Source organism: Oryzias latipes, chromosome 6 (genome assembly GCF_053564925.1).
Source record: "Oryzias latipes strain Hd-rR chromosome 6, Olatipes_Hd-rR_3.1".
In the NCBI taxonomy this organism is placed as follows: Eukaryota; Metazoa; Chordata; class Actinopteri; order Beloniformes; family Adrianichthyidae; genus Oryzias; species Oryzias latipes.
The window spans coordinates 31,785,383-31,800,920 of record NC_136242.1 but is presented as its reverse complement, the minus strand read 5'-3'; the positions used below and the strand labels follow the sequence as shown (position 1 = coordinate 31,800,920).

At 42.5% G+C, this 15,538-nt stretch overlaps 1 protein-coding gene across 2 annotated transcripts in view; it reads right to left on the bottom strand.

Moving 5' to 3' along the window:
• Positions 1–15,538, bottom strand: part of LOC101158522 (cadherin 13, H-cadherin (heart)) — a 197,429-nt gene that overhangs the window by 161,328 nt on the left and 20,563 nt on the right. For both annotated transcript variants that reach the window (XM_020704255.3, XM_078949029.1), the window contains exon 2: positions 10,783–10,927. In XM_020704255.3, the coding sequence (XP_020559914.2) occupies positions 10,783–10,927 (145 nt within the window). The remainder of the gene's footprint in view (positions 1–10,782; positions 10,928–15,538) is intronic.

The following is a 15,538-nucleotide window of genomic DNA, read 5'->3' as shown; positions in this document are numbered from 1 at the left end:
CACACAGATAAACCGTCATGAGAGAAATTCACAAGGATTTCTGCTAAAAAGCATTTTGAACAGAAAGGTTAGGCAAGGCTTAAGGGCTAAAGATCTCTGCAAAAGGGAATCTTCACCCTGTGGTTACCATTCATTTCTGTTAATGCAGCCTGAAAAATACCTGCTAAATGTTATTCCTTTAGGAGAAAACAAGAATATAAACACTGTTTTGTCACAGACTTGTGAATGGAAACATAAAAACCAAAAACTGTAAAATTAAGGCAGCATGCATTATCAAATGCTTTTATTTCAAGAGGAATATATAACCAAAGAGCATAGAAGTGCACAGGAAAAATAAAAGAGTACCGGTGGGGGGGTAACTGGTGAGAACACGGACAGTCTTGCACTCAGAGTTCTGAGAATGGAAATTATGCTACACAGAACCCATTAGCGCATTCTTGAACGGGCTTTTAGCAGATGGTGTTCACGCAGAATTGTCGCTCCCCGATACTAGCGCACACTGTGAGTATAACTCAGTGTGCGATTGGCGAAGTGGTGCCAATCTGGTAAACATAGGTTTTTCTTCATACCTCTATTTCGACTTGGTGTCGTATAATTCTGTCTGGACACAAACAGCAATTATTAATTGCTCCTTCAAGATCAATTTTTAAATGTTGGTATGTCTGTGTTTTGAAAAGGATGCTACCCACACGTCACTACCAAATCTGAGTCCCTGAATGGTCAAAGTACAACTGGTTTAACTTTTCATGCACGTTCAATAGCTGCATTTGTATGTGGACCCTGAAAGCAGACTTAAAAACTTCAGTAGCGATGCGTGACACTTTTGAACGTGGAAGCCTAAAATGTACATTTATGGGCGTTTATGCTACAGTCACATATACAACTGCCACCCCAAAATGGGGGCGCATCGGCAGAATGTTCAAGCCTAGCTGCTGACCATTTTTTTTTGAAAATCGGGGGCGTGGGTCATGAATGTAGATGGCGGCAGAGAGTCTGGCAGTGATGATGCCTTTATTAAATTGGAAGACAGCAGCCAAAGGGCGGTGGCAGCCGGAATGTCTTCTGGATGGCGGCTGTCCATACCAAGTGCCACCGGCCACCTGGTAGTTGAGGGTATATAAAAATGGGCGCTGCCCACTGGTCCTTCCCAACTCAGATTGTGAGTATTATGTTTTCAATTTACAAATGTACACATTTTTAACAACATGCCTCCCAAGAAAGCACAATATTCTGTCTTCTTCCTATTCCTCTCAGCATCATCCGCAATATGTCAATATGGAGGTCTTGGAGTTGCTGTGGAGCCATCAATGTCGTCTCCCCAATTGGACCCATGGAGGCTGGGATCAGGACTGGTCACTGCTGGGCCCCTAGCCCATGCCAACAGCCTTCGTAGAGTGTCCAGTACGATTTCTAACGTTCTGACGGTGGCAGTGGGATGGCAGAACGGGGGCAGGGGGGTGGCTGGAGGGTGGCAGCCTGACATTGGCCGATCATCAGGCGTTTTGGGGGACCTTGGAGACCCTCCTATCATTCAATTATCGAGCTGCTTCCTCCTTTTCTGCTGCTGGACTGCCACAGTGCAACCTCGAAATGTGCCCGGCGGCCTTGACGGCCACCTGGTGATTTCGTTGGAAAATTTGCATTTAGGTCATTTTGGGACATGTGACCGTAGTCTTACAAAGACTTTTCATCGGAAGTGGTTATTGAAGACGGTTTTCTGAGTCCAATGTTTAAGTAGCACGAGAGCAGCAGTTCTCTGCCAAAAGCCAAAGGAGCAGATGATCAAACCTGAGTTGATGTGGGACTTTTGTTCCCGGACCAAGATGGGTAGAAAGTCGTCACTATATTTTAGGAGGTTCGGCACAGCAGGGAGGTCAAAAAGATGAGCCATGGTCACAACTTAGATTAAAAATGCTCTGCATTCCTATTGGTGGTAGTTTTGAAGGATTGCTATTCTGCCTCGTGACAAGTCCTTTTCTAAATTAGGAGTGAAATCCTATCTACATAACACTCATGCAAACAGAAAGAGAGAGGCAAACAGCAAATACTGTAAAGCCCAAAAAAAAAAAAAACTAAATCATTTGCTCCAAACCACCAAAATATATATTCAAATAAAGCCTCATTCACACAATATTTATTTCAAATTGCTATTGAAAATAAAGCCAATTTAGAGTGGATTATTTTCCCCCTTTCTGTGGACCAGAAAGAATTTCACCACCCATGGAAATTCAGAAGAAAATAGCCGTTAAGACGGCCGCTGAAAATCATTGAGGCTTTACTGGCAAAAAGAGAACAGATGCATAGAAATGAGAAGATTTTCAACTCTGGATTTGAATCTCTGCATTAATAATAGATACTTTCACAACGTTGCCTCGTGCATGTAGAATGTGTTTAGTTTAAACCAACACTTTTTCAATTAAACAGCGTCGCTGCAGTATTGTCTTTTACCTGTTCATCTCACATTTAGCAACTCGGAGATTGAACATCACAAAGTAATTAAAAGAAAACAAGGCTGACCGGGTGGGCTTATTACTTCTCTGAGCAAATGATGTTCTGTACATTCATAAGTCTGAAAAAAAGGGAGGAGTGGTAATTTGTCCCACCACAACAATGCCCCACAGTTAATTGGGAAGCAGCCTCGGCACCCGGGGCCTTAATTTGCTTCCTCAGCCTGACAAGCTGATAATGAGACACTGTGATGCAGCAGGTCACCTGCTAAGGTGTTGCACAGACTGTTCTTTGGCTAACAAAGGGGCCAGGAGAAGGTTAGAGACAGGGACCACAATGGGACAAATGGGCACCAAGGCGCTACAAATTACCTGCCACTTGTGCTGTAATGTCTACGTCCAATCAGGTTTATTCTTTAGCTTTGATTCGCCAAACATTAAATGACAAAATCATTGTGAGCTTAAAAAAGGTTTGATAAAACATTTTCAGCTTTCAAAAGCCATGACTCAAATTCTAAGTGAAGGTAGGGGAAGTGTTGAGGAGGTTGAACTTTTGTCATCGTAAAGTTTTACTAGAGCATTTGTTTGAAACTATACCTCAGAGATGCAGAACGTTCCATGTAAAGAAGATGCACCTTCGTCTTTTTACGGAAACCATCCTCCAGCTGGTGTTAACCAGAAACCATTAGGAAGGTTTTGAAGGAAAAGTGAGCAACTTTCATGCTCATAATTGTGCGTTTTCCTTTACATTATGAAATGAAATAGTTTGATGGCTCTAAACTGCATTTCAGTTGCTTTCCTCTTAATCTGTTTGCAGTCCTCAAAAGATTTCAGGCTTCTGGCTGCAATGCCCAAATGAAATGTCGCCACTGCTTTGGAATTATCTGCTTCACTTCTTTTCCTTCTTTGTTTTTGGATTCCATTAAATTGACTTTCTCAACAGCAGGCCTCCTGTGACCTTTTGCAGAATATAACATGAGCAAAAAAATGGAAAGTCCTGAAATGAATCTCCTCAGTTATTAAAGTAACTACGGAGAATATTTGTGAGGTTGAGTATGTTGACAAAGAACGCTTTAAAATATTAACCAGAGAACAAAAATCAGCACATTTTCATTTAAGTAAGGCTGCTGAAGCTTCTCATCTGCAGTGACCAATATAATTTACTATTTTTTGCCAGCTGTTTATATTTTGACTCCTGATCAAACACCTGCAAAAATAATTATAGTATTTTATCAAGCCATGTGTTGTTCTATCTAGTATTACGTTGCTAATTAGATTCAGTTTGCAAACACTCCAAAATATTAACATAAAGAGGTTATTTTAGAATGTTGTATCTCTGAATGGAGGGGCTAAAGTTCAAAATTAAAACCACAATTGTAGACATACTTTTTTTGGACTCATTAAGGAATTAACAAACTCAAATTGTTCATTTTCCTGCTTTGACTGCAGAAAAATGTGACTAAACCAAACCTTAATTCTTCATTTTTAAATCCCTGGCGCCTATTTTTTCCCCAAGAAAAAAAACCCAGAGGATAAATTAGTTTTATTTTAGCTATTACAAAGATTTCTAAAACAATGTAAAAGATGTGATCAATCAACTGCTTATTGTTCTGAAGTCCTTAAGTATGGAGGCCCTAAAGGGAAAATCACATCAAGAATCACTTGATCACACAAAAACAGACAACTAGTACAAAAAAAGCAAATATATAATAATTATAAATAAAAACATTACATTTTAGAACTAAAACAAAATTCCAGAGGCCATGAAAAAAATTGGGAAAACAAAAGTCATTTCCAGAAATCCAAGTGAAAAGAAAAATCGGAAACCAGAAAAGGTAAGTGGTGTAGGGGGTATTGGATGATGGCGAAGAGGGAAAGCAGAAGGACGTTTCACCCAAACTGTGATGAAGAGTTGATTAAACAACCACCAAACTTCTGCCGTGGGTGTGGCCAGAAGCTTTAAGAAATAGCTTTTGTTGGAAGATACTGCCTTGTCAGATTACTTTCAGTTGAAAAGATGCACAAACAGCATCAGTGTCCTCGCATAATAACTACCTTTATCTTCTATGGGAAAACAAACCTACAACAGCACTAAGATTTATAATACAGTAAAATTAAGGCAAGATGTAAAAAAAAAAATAGAAAAACAACCAAAGCTTTTTTTTTTTTTTAACATCTTGATTTCTAAAATTTTGTTTTTATTTCTACAATTTAAAATTGTTTTTCTATTATTATTTTTTTGCTATTTTTTTAAGTGCCATTTTGATCATTACTGTGTTTTTGCTTTGAGTGATTTGTTGATGTGTTTTGGATTTCAGAGCCACCATACCTAAATCTACAAAAAAAAAAAAAAAAAGGCAAGCCTGTGTCATTTTCAAGTGTTTACCACAAAACATCACTTTACTGGTCACAAAATAAATAAATAAAATAAAACAGGATCCTGTCTCCTAATCAGGAGATCGAGCAGTAAAGACTCTGCAAGCAAACACACTTTAGTCTGGGTCACAAACATCTGTTTGTTAATCCCAATTCATTCTCCGACATAAAATGTGTCACCTTAATGACATAATAAAAAAAAGAATTAAGGTGCGTCCATGCCTGATGGTGTTTTTCTGGAAATCTATTTAACATATTAAAATATTTAATTTGCAGAGATTTATTATGTTGATGCAGTCGACCTAATCAGAGATAGATAATCAAAAACTTTGACAAGATCCACGTTATCTGATATTTACTAATTTTCCCGATATCAGAGGGTGATATTACATTTCTCAACACTTTTACAAACCCTAAAAGTAACGTGAGAATTCCTCCATACAGTATCCTAAAAAATATGTATTTATCTGGTGCAGAAATAAACTTAGCTTTCTTAAAGTCAAAATAATTTACAAGTAAAAAGAAAAAAAAATACTCCTCACCTTAAAGAAAAACTAAAATCACTATTATAGGTGAGAAAAACAAAGTTAATGCCAGTCAAAGTGATAAATTCTGCGAGCGGAACAAAAAAGAAGGGAAAGAACAGAGGATGTGTGAAAATGAAGTGTGTTGGAGGGTAGAAAAGCTCAAGACATTACAGAGCATCAAAGGACAAGAGAAAAGGAGCAAAAAGAGGGGAAATGATGAGTGGAGAAGTAAACAAAGAGATGGGAGGGAATCAGGAGAGCCAAGCCAAGCTTTCGGCTGTCTTTGTTATCAGTTTGTGCAGAAATGTCAGAGCGGTGTTACATTCTCCCCCACAGCTTCCCCTGCTGCCCGGCCACTATTTAGTAACACAACTCCCTCAGCTGCAGATAACACAAACACAGAAGTTAGGGCAGAGCGTGCAAACAAACGATGCTCTGCAGAATACTGTATGCAGTACAGCATCGAAATCAACTCTTTTAATGCAGTTCTCCCACTTTTTGGCCTTGTGCAGCATTTTTTTGCTATGATTAGAAAATATAAAACAACAATAGTAAGAAAAAATAAAACAAAGACAAAAATTTTATAAAGTCCGCCATTCCTCAAAATAAGCAAAGTTACTTTAAGGAGTTTCCCGCGTATAGGTTTCGTTCATAAACAACTGGAGTTGCAGAGTTTCGCCTTTTGTCCACTGACTCTAAGAACTGAAGCAAAGGCAAATCAAGTCAATTCAATCGCAATTTCTTTGCGATACAGATGTCGCCATGTTGGAACCAGATAATGACAGGTAGCAGTGATTGGTCCGAGTCAGTCGGAGTCATTGTTTCCATGGCAGCCACTCTCACCAATCATGAGTGAGCTTGTTGGAAGGACACACCCCTAACACTTGAAAGTGGGCTAAACGTAATCTGTCAGTCAAACGTTTCGAATACACAACATCTAATCGGTCATAGCTTGGATAACTTGAACCACAGAAACCTGAACTATTGTGAATAAAAAGGAGGATTATAAAGAACGTGTTAAAAAAAGTATCAGAGCAAGAATGGTTATTGTGACATATAGAATGACTGAGTAACAGCTGTTTATTTCTCTGTAGAGGTCTTTGGGATTTTGGCTTCTTGGACACACTTCCTGTTTGGAACGCCAGGGGGGAGGAGTCACTCTGTTTAGTTCTCATATACAGTTACTGCTTTTGCTACACTAATGTTTTCCAGGGTAATTCGTCATGTCCCAAAGTCACTTTAATGTGCTTTCAATTTAGTGTCCATGGGTCTGAAGGTGTCAGGATGTTAAATAATCTGAAACTAAAGTAAAATTGCTAAAATGAAAATTGAACATTTCTATTGCACACAATTTTAAACCATTTCCTCCAGATTTGATCCCAAACTTAGTCCACAGTCTGCAACAGTCATGCTACACAAATGTTGAGAAATATTGGGTGAAAATTGTTTCTTATTTTCTTGCAATTTTATATCTCCGGCAGTTTGACTCAAATTGGTGTTTTTTCTGTAAATCACATCTTTTAGGCAGCTGCTTGATTTTGGTCGTAGATGTTGGTGATCAAAAAATATGAATGACCCAGAACCTTATTTTTCACACTTCCTCCCAAACCAACATGTTCTATGCGTAAGTTGTAGAGCACCGAGGGCCAAAATCAATTTTAGAAAATGATAGCTGAGGTACAAAAAAGCTGGGAAGTAAATATGCCCTTTTTTTTTATAGGAAACACGTTTAAAAAAATTCTGCACTGCCCAGCTGAAAAATGTATTTTTTCTTTTGTTTCCTTTTTTGATGGATTAATTTCTCATGCAAGACGAAAGACAAAACTGCGACAGCATCATTTCCGTCTCTATCTATTGTGCTGCTTGTTCAAACAACTGTCTTTTCTATCTGCTGACCATGAAACCCACAGGAAATCAAAGCATGTTAAATATAATTTGGGTGATTGATTTATACAAGAAAAATCCCTCAGGCTGAACTGACATGTTGACTAAGTAGACCATTTAGTACACATATTTGCAGGCACACGCAATAACCCTCAGTCTTTAGAGCAGCATCCTTCATCTTATCTCTCAGCTCAATTAGGTCTGGCATCCATGGCAACCAAAGCAAAAAGAAGCTGTCAGATCACACTAAACAGGAAATTAGATTAAACTTGAGTTTCTTCAGCTTTGCCCACTTATCCAATCAGAGACGAGATCACAGTTCAGCTTATAAAACGGATGAATGAGAACACCTTTACATCCAAACAAAAGGTCAAATTAAAAGATGTGTTGGAATTTAAATGCATTTTCAGCCAAGTTGGTTTGTCAGTGCAAGATTGTATGAGTTTTTAGGCGTACAGGCACTTTGCTGGCGATGCAGGTGTTTAACTTAGTGAAACAAAAGTAGGAAACAATTGATTTTGTGATTACCGTCAGCAGCACTCTGTAATGGAAGTGTGACAGAGGCAAAGTGAGAGCTCAAAGAATACCTTTTAGGAAGTGACAAGACGAATCATCCCCGTCTCTCTTCTAAAAGCCCTCCAGTTCTTCTTGGATACTTACTGCTGATCTGACACCTAAATTCATATATAAGAACACAGCTCCACTCAAGAAGCCAATTTTCCTGTCCTTTCAGTCAGCAGGCACCAGTGATCAAAGAGGAGCGTTTTTTTTTTACCAACCACACGGACCTTTCGAGGCTACAGAAGATCACCTGCACCGTTCTGACCTGAGTATTAGTCTGTTGACAGCCATGGAAAAGTGGTTCCATGTTACCAAAAAATAAAAATAAAAACCTTTTACCTTCATTTTACAGCTTCAAAGACTCATCACTAAAATGTTTTGGATACCCACTACGATGTTTTTTGCTTATAAGGCTCCTAACATTAAATGTATTTACACATGTATCCCCATAAATCCCGACAATTTTAAAAAGCCACTCTGATAAAAATTGTGTTTTTAGTATTTTGAAACATTTCTTGAGTCATTTTTCTGATAATGGAGGACATATAAAAAGAAAAATTAAACTCAAAATGTCATTTCTGAGTATTTCTATATTTTATTTTTTCCACATCATTGAATCCGGAGCAGATGAAAAAAAGCAGTTGGAAAAAGAAAATAGAAAATATGCAATGTGAGCCACAAGCTCCCTGCTCCGTTCCCTTCAGATCCATCCACCTGCAGAAAATTAGATCCATGTACGTCTTTATTTCTCGTCTGAGCAGCCGTCTGGCTCGAAATTATACAGCTCCAATATGGTTTGCCAATTTCTTTGCACCGGTAATGTTTGGTTGGGGCTGTAAGCTGGCGGTAGAGCATGTAAACATAGAGCTCTCAAAAACAAGGAGGGGAAAGGGGCAAAGTTGCTCTCAGCCAATAGTCCCACCCACGACACCAAGGTGAATTTTTAATGAACTTCTGCCGCTCTGCAGAAACTGTGTCAAAGAAACCGACACAGGTTTTTTGGTTTGGGCTAAAAACGGCATACTTATAACTAAAAGACAACTGGGAACACTTTGAAAATAAATCAAAATATGATTGAAGAGGGACTTTAATCGTTTACTAACACAAGACGATGTTGGCTCTCATTTTAGGATAACATACAACCCATTAAAATTTCAGTAATTTCTGGATTATGAGCCGCTACTTTTGTCACACGCTTTCAAACCTGTGTCTTATTCAATGATGCGGCTAATGTATTCAATGATGCGGCTTTTTTCAGTTTTCCTTTTTTATGCATTTTTTTTAACGGCCGCTAGGGGTGATCAAGCAGAAAGGGTAAGAGTGAGACAGGGGGAATACGGTATATGTGTCGAGGAAGACGCAGGTTTAATGTAAATTTCCGCTTTGTGAATGAATAGCGAGAACAGACCCTCATCATGGAAAATGTAAGAAGAAATGCATATGACGCAGCTTTGAAGTTAAAAGCAATCGTTAAAATCAATGTGAAAAATCCACCATCACCAACGGGTTTGGAAAAGCCGTCTGCTGGGTGACGGAGAGCACAGAGCAAGAACAGGGTGGGAATTTACCGCAGAGGGACACTGACAGCTACAACGAAGGAGACACAGAGAGTGTGGTGAAGACTAACTGACACTATTCCAATCCCACACTGAGGAGGAAGACTTCCATGGTTTCAGTGCACAGGAGGAAGATGAAGAAAGCTCTCAGTGACTTTTTTGTTTATGTTTTTTTAAAACAGCCCTGTTAGTGCTATGGAAGAAAACGTCCGGCGCACGCCCTGCTCAGCGCTGCGCAGTGCTGCGCAGGGCTCTCAGTTACTCTTTTTTTCTTCTCTTTCTCTCAGTGACCTTTACGTTTATGTTTTTATAACCAGCCCTGTTAGTGCTCTTACTGCCAAATTGCTGTCGTGTTACTGCCGCGTCACAGGCAGTTTGGAAAGAAAAGCTCAGCTATATTATTAAAACTTTGAAAACTCTTTCTGTGTAACATCTTTCTTTGTAAATATATCATGTGTTGAACCTTTCCTGCAATTACTTTTTTTTCTTTCCGACGGCGGTCAGAAGATGCAGGGGAGATCCTCTCCGCCGAAAGCGGAGCTTCTTTTGGGGTTCATTTCCCGTTCAGACCCTCAGAGCCTCCAGAACGGGTTAATAAAGAGTCATTCCCCGTTTTTCTGGGGAAAACCTTCTTTTATTACAGTTCCCCTTCACTCTGTATATCAAACATGAATGCGCAAAGCCGACACACTTCCGCTGCACGCGCTCCCTCCTCTTTCTTACACACGCGGCGCGCGGTTTCAGCACATACACATCCTCATTCTACAACACATGTTTCAATGTGGGCACATGCGGCATATAGACAGGTGCGGCTTATGTATGAACAAAATGTTTTTTTCTTTGAAAACGTAATGGGTGCGGCTTATAATTAGGTAAGCTTTATTGTCCGAAAATTACGGTTATTGGAAAGAGCTTGAAGAAGGGTTAGAATCTCACTTTTAAGGCAGAAATGTTGAGGAAAACCAGAGCCGGCATTTCTCCATCAGCTGAATAAATAAATCATTATACAAAAATTTAAATAATGAAATCATCAAAGATTTAAAGTTAATGTGAAGTGCTTTTGCCCTTCAGATCTAAGATGATGACAGCGTTGCATCCGTTATTCCAAGAAAAAAACTATGATTAATGAACATGAGGCAGAAGTTATTCAAGTAAAAACAAAAAAAAAGCATTGACTATTTTGTTTGATCCTTTTTTTCTAGTTTCTTCAAAAGACTGAGACAAAAAATGTTTTGATGTATTTAATCTTCTTGAAAAGCATCAGCTTCTTTAAGATGTGCTTAAAAAAACACTTTAGGTCTATATGTTTCTTAAATTTCTTGCAAAGAAAAATAAATATATCCATGCAAACAAGTCATGAAATGTGATTTTACAAATACAGATATATATTTAATGCAAATTCATGAAACGACTACAAACAAGGTGTCATACCTGTCGGTGAGCCCTCGAGCACCTCTCCTGTGTACTGTGCTTCTTTGAAGATGGGCCGGTTGTCATTTTGGTCGATGACTGTGATCACCAGCATGACAGGTCCCTCTGCAATGTTTCCAGCGAGGTCCGTGGTGGAAACTTCCAGCTAAATGGACCAAAAGGAAAGAACATTTTTCATTTTCCATATCAAAAAAATGCTTAAAAGCATCCTTTTGAATACAATGGTCAAGATACAAAGCCTTCCCGCCACAATTAAAACAAAGGACTATTGTAAGTAAAAATACGGCATCAAATAACTTTTTGCTTCAATAATTGTAGCCAGAAGTTTCCCATTGTAGCAGATTAAATAAAACCCAATTTTGTGAAAAACACGGGTCAGTCATCTCTTAATGTAATTAAAAACTAAATGATAACCCCAATGCATCAGTTAGAACTAATAAACAGACTTCCAACAGGTTTTTTCTTGGAAGAGGAACTAGACAGGGTTGCCCACTCTCCCCCTCTCTTTTTGCAATATTTATCGAGCCTCTAGCTGCAGCAATAAGACAGAATGAGAGTATTAAAGGAATTAAAACCAAACACAGCCATCATAAAATTAGTCTCTATGCAGATGACATATTACTGTTTTTAAGTAATATACATTCTGTAAATGAAACGGCAACAATCATTAATGAATTCTCTTCTATATCAGACTATTCCATTAATTGGAATAAATCTGTTTTATTACCACTGAACAGTAATGCGGAGCAAGGACTCACAATACCAGTTAAATCAGGCAATATAAAATATCTAGGTATTTATTTTTCCCCCAAAATATCAGAACTGGTGCTGCTAAACTACACCCCATTACTGAAAAACATACAGGACAATCTAACACGCTGGACCAACCTGCCTTTGTCCCTTATGGGCAAGGTAGCCACGGTTAAAATGAAAATCTTACCCAAAGTTAATTATCTCTTCTCAATGATTCCCACACAACCGCCATTAAAATGGTTCAAAACATTAGACTCATCCATATCAAGCTTTCTATGGAACAATAAACCTGCAAGAATTAGTCTAAAAACTTTAAAATCTGCAAAAAGCTGTGGAGGATTAGAATTACCTAACTTCCACAATTACTTTCTTGCAAATAGATTACAATACATCTTAAAATGGTTAAAAAATAATCCAGAAACCAACTCATGGTTAGACTTGGAACAGGCGTTATGTGGAAAGATCAACCTGTCAGATCTTCCATTTATTAGTCAAATAGTTAAAAGACAGGATTGTTTCAAAAGTATTAATATAAATGCCACCTTAACAGCCTGGTGGGAATTTCTCAAAATATCAAAATCATCAATTCAACCGTGCAAAATGACACCCATCTGGAACAACCCAGACATCCTCATAAACAAAAAAATTATCCACTTCCCAGCTTGGCAAGCAGGGGGCATAAAACAACTAGAGCACATAATTATTAATAGAAGATTCATAACTCCCCAGGAACTTCAAGACAAACATGGAATATATAACTTCTTGGAATATCAGCAACTTAAATCAATTATTACTAAAAAGTTTAAATACAGAGACAACGATTTAAAGCTACCAGATGTAGTTACCACTCTGATCAATTTCTCAATGAATAAAACTCTCTCCAAAATATACAAACTTTTATGTAATTTAGATAACAATATTTCACTTCCGACAACAAAATGGGATGCGGATTTGAGCATCAGCACAGATGAAAGTTTTTGGTCAGAACTTTGTCTAAACACCTTTAAAATGACAAAAAATCCAAATCTGCAGCTAATCCATTTCAAAACTCTTCACAGAATTTACTACACTGGACAGAGGATGTTCAAGATGGGTCTCAGTAACTCAGACATTTGTCAGCACTGTGACAGTAATCTACCCGACAATTACATGCATGCACTATGGTTCTGCACGCCTGTCCAGGCTCTCTGGCAGCAGGTATGTGCCGATCTATCAGTCTGGCTTAAGGTTTCAATCACTGCTTCACCGTCACTTTGTGTGCTTGGTGACATGAGTGCCATCGATGTAGAAGGAGGATTAGCATCTATCATTTTCATAACTCTTTGCATTGCTAAAAAAACTATTTTAATAAATTGGAAAAGCAAAAAAAATATAAATATAAGTCAACACAGAAATCTGCTGCTTGATCATATCAGCTTGGAAAAAATGTCAGCCCAAAGTTCAAGTAACTTTGAAAGAATTCGGTCTCTCTGGTCTCCCATAGCTAACTCCGTGACTTAGGGGGTGGGGGGGGGCATGGTCGTCGCTGCTCCTTGCCCTTCTGCCGTGGGCCGGGGTGGGGGTCGGGGCCTCCGGTGCCTGGCCGGGGGTGGTGGGGGCTCCGTTGGTCGGGGGGTCGGGTCCGGCGCCTGGGTGGGGCGGCCTGGGGCGCTGCGTGGTCCTCTGGGCTTGGGTGTGGGGGTGCGTGGTGGGGGGTGGGGTGGTGGTCTGGCTTGGCTTGGGGGGGTGGTCCCTTTGCCTGTGCTGGGGGGGGTTGGCAGGGGGCGCTGCTCGGGGGGGGGGGGGGGCCCAGCGGCGCTGGATGGGCTTCCCGTCTACGCCTGGGGCTGGGATCGGCCCTTCCCTGGCTCTGGGGCGGGACGGGACAGCCCTCTTGGGGCCCCCGGTCGCTCTGGGTGTCATCCGCTTCGGCTGCGGGGTCTGGGGGTGGGGTGGGGTGGGGGTCTTGTCGGCCCTGTCCTGTGGGGGGGCATTCTGGGGGAGGGGGGGGGGGGGGCACTATTGGTACGGGGCAGGGGGGGTTGACGGGTCGGGGTCTCCGCTGAGGCCATCGGCGGTTTCCCCGGCCGGTTGGCTGCCTCGGTCCCGTCGAGGCCTGACCAGAGCTCTTCTAGGGCCGGCGTTTGGGGGTGGGGGCCTGGGCTTGCTCCGGGGGGGGCCGGCGCTTTCTGGCTCCCCTCTCTCTGTGTGGGGGTGGTGGTGCTGGGCCTGGGGTGTCTGCGCCTCCGGGGGTGGGGCCCCGGGGCTGGGTGGGCCTGGCCCCCTTGCTGGGGGGGGGGGCGGGGGACGGCTGTCTTGACCACCGGTGGACAGTCTATCATCTGTCCCCAACTTACCCCCTTCCTCATATAACCTCATAATAGGGTGAGGGGGTGGGGGGCTTGGCCTGCGATGAGCCTTGGGGGGGGGGTTTACTAGGCAGTGACCCCCCTCCTGTGGTTGCCGTATGGAGTGGGCCCCCCCTCTTTCGGTTTTATTTGCACCTCAGACATGTAGGGCCCTTGGTAGGGGGGGTGCTTGGACATCACTGCCAGCAAGCAGCGGATGTCCTCCTAGCACCCTACCCGCCAATTTTAACTGCACCTTAGACATTTAGGGCCCCTTGGTGGGGAGGGTGAGGGGACGTCACTGTGAGTAATCAGGAGACGTCCCCTTAGTGCCCTACCCGCCAATTTTAACCGCACCCCCCTTAGTACACACACCCCTCCCCCCTCAATATATACATCCCAACATAAACACACACACATCCACACACACACTCTCTCAAACACACATACACGCACACACATTTTGCAAGGAAGGTGGGACCTGGGACCATCTGTCCCCTGCCTCTTCCCTGGTGGGGGGTACGGGCCCCTTTGCAACGGCGGCTGTGTCCCCGGGGTGCTGGCCTCCTGGGCCCGGCGGTGCTCTCTCCGCGCGGTGGGGGGGTTCACATTACATCTGAGCCGGGGGTGTTCGTGTCCCTGGGGGGTGGGTTCTGGTCCTTGCTCCTGAGTGCTGGGCCCCGCCAAATTTCCAACTGTGGCCGAGCCTGGTCGGGCCATATTTACAACACCCCTTGTGGGCCCTCTTTTTTCCCCGGGGTTCCCCCCTTCTGGGCGGGGGCGGCGGGCCCCTGCCTCGCTCCTCCCTGGACCAACCGTGGGCCGGGCGGATGGCTGCCTGGAGTGCGGAGTGGGTTTCCCTTGGGGGGTCCTGGCTCGTACCTGGGGTTGGGGCGGGGGGATGCCCGGAACTCCTGGGTGGTGGTGGGGTGCTCGTCTGGGGCTGTGGGCGTCCTTCTCCGGTGGGGCCCTGCGTTGGGTTCTCCCGGCGCGGCGGGGGGGCTGCTCTCCTGGTTGGGCTGGGGCGGCGCCCTCTTTCCCTCCGTGCCTCCCTGCTCTCTGGCTCTGGGGGCCTTGCGGCGGCCCTGCTGGCCCTGGCCTGGGTGGCGGGCTTGGTCGCCCGGGCGGCGGTTGTTCCCTGCCGGTTCCCGTGTGGCGTTGGGGGGATTCCGGCTGCCGCTGCTGGTGCGGTGGGGGTCTTGGGGTGGGGATGGCTGGGCACTCTCCCTCCTTCTTTTCACGTTCCACCATCCATTTTAGAAGAACATAAACACTCACCTGAGCACAGGTGTTAGCTCAACAGACTGAATGACTGAAATATTTCACACTAGTTGGTTTTAAGGCATAAGTATGCGTGTGAACACTATCTGTTTTGTGTACATGTCGACAGGTGGACATTTTTGCAACTAACAGGTGTGTTTATAACATTTGAGTGTGTGTGTGGACAGGCTCCGCCCTCTTTTTTTTTTTGTTTTTTTTTTTTCATTTGAACCTTACCATAATGATTAACAACCAGTAAACTTGCTGCTTTATGCTGCTTCATGGTCTTATCCCCCTTCCCCTCCTATTATCACCCCCTACCCCCCCTCTCTCTAACGTCCCTCTCTCTTCTTCCCCTCTTTCCTTTTCCGTCCGGTCCAACACCAAAGATTTTCAGACATGTTTGAAATTAATAA